General features: G+C 30.6%; 1 protein-coding gene across 1 annotated transcript; it reads left to right on the forward strand.

Annotated features, from left to right (window-relative positions):
* Nucleotides 1–926: 926 nt before the first annotated feature.
* On the forward strand, nt 927–4,528 carry LOC123702713 (protein BCCIP homolog). Its single transcript, XM_045650498.1, has 7 exons — nt 927–1,108; nt 1,300–1,426; nt 1,931–2,055; nt 2,424–2,560; nt 2,963–3,099; nt 3,603–3,748; nt 4,361–4,528. Exons 1-7 carry the CDS (start codon nt 992–994, stop codon nt 4,430–4,432), a joined length of 861 nt encoding a protein of 286 aa, XP_045506454.1. The 5' UTR covers nt 927–991; the 3' UTR covers nt 4,433–4,528.
* The last annotated feature ends 1,320 nt before the right edge of the window (nt 4,529–5,848 follow it).

Here is a 5,848-nt window from a genome sequence, read left to right on the forward strand (position 1 = left end):
TACTGATTAGCATTTTATTATAAAGTAAAGTAGGTATAAAATACTTAAATATCATTGGTATGTAAAAGAACAATATCTTGCATTGGTAGTACCTATTAATTCACACGCTATTAGGTAGGTATATTATGTTTAAATACGCATAAAAGGGAAGACATTCGTGTGAACCTACACGTGAACATGAAACTAATAAACGTATATTAAAAAAAATGATATTACAGTTTATTTAGCCAGTCTTTTTCTTGGCTTTGTTTTTTATTAGTACCTATAGGTAGTTTAAATTATAGGTTGACCAATTAATTTACGCTCACAATTGTAATGAACTGAAATTGAGAGGTCTGGTGAATATTTTATCATTTTCTGTAAGTATTTGTAATTTAAACTTTCAATAAAATAATTACAAACGTAACGTAAACGTAGCGTAACGCATTTAATTTCATTATTATGAACCGATCGTGTTTGGTATTTAGATAGCCTATGATGGTCTAGATTCTTCTTATTATTAACAACCATGGGCGTGAAAATGAAAATGAAAATGAGCATGAGAATGAGCATGAGCATGAACATGAGCAAAAAATTATTTCAGTTATTTTCTTATTTTTATCGCCCAAAGTTCTTTCAGTCCATTTTATCGGGTCAATATCACTAATTCTAGTAATTAACCGATGGTCACAGAACAGCTATTCAGAAATCGGAAGATGAAATAACAACAAATTATTTTAAAGAAGAAAGTCATTGAACTGCACGTTGTTTATTAGTGCTACATTGATTTACTTTAAAGTTATTTTTCTGTAATTATAAAAATAATCAATTTATACGCGAAATATGGAAAAGAACTGTATATTTAATCTGTGTTATGTGTAAACATTTCTATGTAGATCTGTTATTGACGTTTGACATTTGTCAATTGTCAGTCAAAACTTCGACAGATTCACAATCGGCAGTCATCCGTCAAGTTTTGTTTTTGTTGGTGTCGGCGTGCAAACGTGAGAAAATGTCGAACAAAAGAAACAAAGAGATAGTCCACGATAGCGAAAGCGAAGAAGAACAAGAATCTGGCAGTGAAAGAGATTCCGATGTGGATTCTGACGGAAACTACGTAGGAGAGAAGGCAAGTGTAACATAACCTATAAGGCACATGGTATTTCACAGTAATATGAGTTCTTTATCGTTATTATTTGCAAACTAACTTTATAAATATTAAGAAAAAAAAACTCATATTTTAAAATTTAATTTGTTATAGAAAATGTGATAAAACATTGCTTTATACATAGATGCTTATCATAAAAATGTTATTTGTAGGAGCTGCAAGCTGACTTCGAAGGTCGCAATCCAGAGGACTGTGATTTTCATGGAATTAAACAATTGCTGAGACAACTGTTCTTAAAATCAAATGTTGACTTGGGAGCACTTGCTCAAATAATTATATGTAAGTACATTTGCTTAATTAATATTAAACAAACCAGATTTAATTTGCAAAGGGTACTCCTATTAAAATAAAACAAAACCATTTCAATCTAATATTAAATTATCGAATTTTTAAATATGAATTTATTGTAATACACTTTAGATAACTGTAAGCTGTATCCCATTGTAGTAGTAACTGTACACATTTTGTTGGGTTGCGGTCTGCTCGTCGAATTGATTTGGCGCCTATGGACCTGGCAAGATTGTGGCCTGTTATGTGTATTTAATTTAAATAAATAAATAAATCTATATTTATGCTTTATTAAAATTAAAATAAAAATGTTTTTAATGGATCAAAATAAAAAAAGCTTCTTTGACATGATTCAAAGATACTAAAATCGTGGCCTTACTGCATAACGTGACGGTATTGCCATGACGCTTCCTTGAAATTTTACTGTCCACACGCCTGAAGAAGTTTCTCTTCAAAAATTCTTTTACATTTATGTCCTATTTTTTACATTTTCAGCACAAAACTATGTAGGAAGTGTAGTTAAGCAGTGCTTAGATGATGGTATTGATGAAGATGATGATGATGATGTTGGTGATGGAGTGTTTGGAGTCACTACAGTCATAAATATCACAAAAAGAAAGGTAAGTTTAAATATTTTTCTTTATTTTTATTGAAATAATTTTCTGCTCATTTAAGCCATCTATGTTATAAAAATGAATTACTAAATGTGTTGGTAAGCTGAAAACTAGAACGGCAGAAGTACGAGGATGATTCTTATATAGAGAAAACGTAAACATGTACTGCGGGTGGACCCCTAGTTCATTATAAAATACTTTCACTCCACTTGGGTAGACAATTTTTTGTATGTTTTCACAATTGTAACAATTATTGTCCTAAAACAAGTGGTGGCAACCGAAAAAATCTTTAAAATCTATTAAGGTGGTGTAAATAACATTACTTTCTCAAGTATAGATAAATTCTTTTATATTTGATCTCTATTTCACAATAGGAAGAATCCTGCGTTAAACAAATCAGAACCCTGCTAACCACACTGGCCGATGGAAACGCTGACGAGAAGACCAAAGCACTAGTCAACAAGATACTGTCTGATGATGGCAGCCAAGTGGGGCTTGTTATTAATGAGAGGTAAAATATATATTATTCTATTTCTTAAAAAATTCTTGAGTAATTTTGAGGACAAAAATTTGATTGTCTCATAATAAGAAACTTTATTTAATTTTTTTTGCAATTTTCAGGGATGTAAATATTAATAACATTACTAATCAATTGAATGCATACTTCGCAATTTGTTAAATTTAGGTGTAGGTGTGCGCGCGCATCGTAAAAATTCACTCTCATCATTTTTATTCATCGCGCCAAAAGAAGTATAACTTCAAAAATCATATTCATTTTCTTAAAATTTAAAGATAATATAAATATAAATATTCATTTTCTTAATACTTATGCAACATATTCTTACAGTACAGGCCAGGTTTTAATTTAATGTGGATTGTAAATAAATAATCAAATATGTGTTTTTTTTTTCAGAATTCTAAACATTCCAGCCCAAATAAGTGTGCCCCTGTTCTCCTCACTTCAGGCAGAAATAGAGAAAGCAGTTAAGAGAAACATGCCTTACACATTCCAGTATCTTATTTGGATATGTAAAACATACAAAACGACTGGTAAGTTGAGAACTAAGAAGGAATGAAATTATTAAAACAAATAATATAAAAATTCAATAAATATTAAAAGACAGGATTATACAAATATATCCTTTGTGTTACATAATAACAATATTTGACACCATTTCGGAGGCAAAGACACACAATTCAAATTTACTTTATGTCTAATGCCTCAGCCCCCGGAATCACAGACAAAATAGAAAATCTATTGTGTCGTGGTCTCATTGGGCCACTCGGTTGTCAATGGGTTAACCCATTGGGCCCGATCAGTACACGACACAATAGATTTTCTATTGTACAATAGATTTTCTATTGTGTCTGTGATTCCGGGAGCTGAGTTATTAATACAATTTAAACCAAAAACTTATCACAGTACTTAACTTTTAATTATTCTACAAGACATATTTATTTATTAAGCATAAAAATTTCTTAAAAGAACTTCATTTCCATATAAGTGTGAATCCAATATTTATATCAATAATAAAACTATTATAATATTACAGAAGACGAAACAGATGTGCTTTTCGCGAATCAAGAGGAAAAGCCACTAACGGACGAAGCTATAGCTAGCTTTGATGTGGATGTGACGGAACAAGCTGAACTATCACAATGGGACTATGAAGGAGGCGCCATGACACCTTACAGAAAGGTACTTTATTTGCTATTTATATATTTACATATCATAATGTTGTATTTTAGTTGTATGATATGGATTTTTTAGGACTATTTACTAGGATTTTTTTAAGAAAACAGACGCATTATTTAAACTTTTTAATTTAGACGCACTATTCACTTATCAATGTAAAGTATCATGTGGTATCAAATTACAAATACTACTGTATCAAAAATACCAAAAAATCTGCATAAATAAGTTTTTAATGTACTATTTTAATACTACTACTTAGGTACTAAGTATTTAAACAATTTGCTATCAAACATTTAGGAAATGTTTAGAAATTAATCATTACAACAATACCAGCACAATTTAGTTATGAATTATGATTAACATATTATATACTAGCTTACCGCCCGCGGCTTCGCCCACTTGGTCTAAAGCCTAATAAATTATATACTAAAACCTTCCTCTTAAATCACTCTATCTATTAAAAAAAACACATCAAAATCTGTATCGTAGTTTTAAAGATTTAAGAATACAAAGGGACATAGGGAAATAGGGACAAAAAAGCGACTTTGTTTTATACTATGTAGTGATGACATACCGTAATTCTCTTTGACTTATATTCGGTTAATTTTATTACAGGTACTCATATTCGACGGAAAAAAATTCACGCAACTCGTGAGACTTATGAAGGAAGAAGTGGAAGGTGTATAAGCTTGTTGTTAGTCATGTATTGCCTTAAGTTATGCCATACGATATGTATCGATATATTTTCGTATTTATAAGAATATAATATTTGTATTAAGCTTTCATTTTGTTTTATTTATCTGCCCTGTGTATTCAGAAGCAATATCACTAAGTGAGCGTTCATGTATTACGTAACGCAATTTATGTACATTTCACCTTTGTAACGCACTGTAACATTTTTTCTGTACCCCAGTAACGCATAGAAATGTTTTACGAAACCACCTCCTCTGAAATTCCGTTACGATACTTGAACCATGGACGAATATCTTGAACACACCCTAAGTTTACATCACACTAAGTATATTGATGAGAAATTTATATAGAGTAAAAAAATCCCGTCACGTTATTTGAATGCTATAAAATTAAGTCTGGGTTGCACCACGTAACTTTAGCAGCAACAAACATGTTAAAGTAACGGTTAGGGAAAATTTATATTCGTCCATGGTAGTAGTAGTAGTAATTTGAGATTTTATGGAGGACGTCATAATTTTAACAATAACCGCTCGCATTTCATCTATCGTTAGCGTTAAATAACTGGTTTAATTAGACTTGAGACTTTGATATTTTTAATTATGCTAAAAAATATGCTGGTGCAACCTATGACGTTAACTTTAACTGAAACTAAAATATTATGGTTAAATATCAAGTTACATCACACTAGTTAGTAATTAGAAAATTATTAAAAACAACTAGTTGACAACATCCACACCCATTTTATAAAAACGGTTTATATTTTTTGTACTTATGTAAAGAGTAAACTCAAAAAGTACTGGACCAGACGATTTAAAATTATAACATAGAACCGATTTTAATATACATACTTAATATGTAATTTTGCAAATTCAGTTAAGATCAGAATCAGGCAACATTATACACATTTTGTTTTAATCCTTTCATTAAAATAAATATAAATTGACCTTATCGAATGAAGCGACATGATGGGTTTTTACAAACACATTCCTCGCACATTATTCGTGGAAAAACAACCCTAAAGGAGGCTTATTTAGTTTTTTAGGCTGAGTCCGTCATTTGCTCTTGTTTTGTGTAGGGGTTCATATTTTATACTAACTAATCCGCGTAAAGGGTAAATCTATCGCATACTTACTAAATCTGGTCAATCGATGTCGCCAATGGTTTAAAGCTAACAGTGACTGGCAAATAATTTACAATAAAATAATTTTGCGAGTATAAACTGAGATGTAACCTATCCTCTTTCAAGTTAGATCAAATTGCACCTGGGGAGCAAATTAAATTTAAAATCGGTTCAGTATTTTTGGAGTCCATTGCAGACAAACAAATTGACACGTACTTTTTATATATAAAGATATTCTAGTGATCAAACGCTTAGATGTGAGGTGATATTGGAAATAAATAAAATAAACA

The sequence above is a fragment of the Colias croceus genome, chromosome 24 (genome assembly GCF_905220415.1).
Source record: "Colias croceus chromosome 24, ilColCroc2.1".
Classification (NCBI taxonomy): Eukaryota; Metazoa; Arthropoda; class Insecta; order Lepidoptera; family Pieridae; genus Colias; species Colias croceus.

Bases quoted from the DNA above. Each gene is read 5' to 3' on its own strand.
- LOC123702713 (XM_045650498.1), top strand. From the start codon at position 992: ATGTCGAACAAAAGAAACAAAGAGATAGTCCACGATAGCGAAAGCGAA. The intron at 1,427-1,930 runs GTAAGTACATTT...TTACATTTTCAG, and splicing joins ACTTGCTCAAATAATTATAT to CACAAAACTATGTAGGAAGT. The intron at 2,561-2,962 runs GTAAAATATATA...TTTTTTTTTCAG, and splicing joins GGGCTTGTTATTAATGAGAG to AATTCTAAACATTCCAGCCC.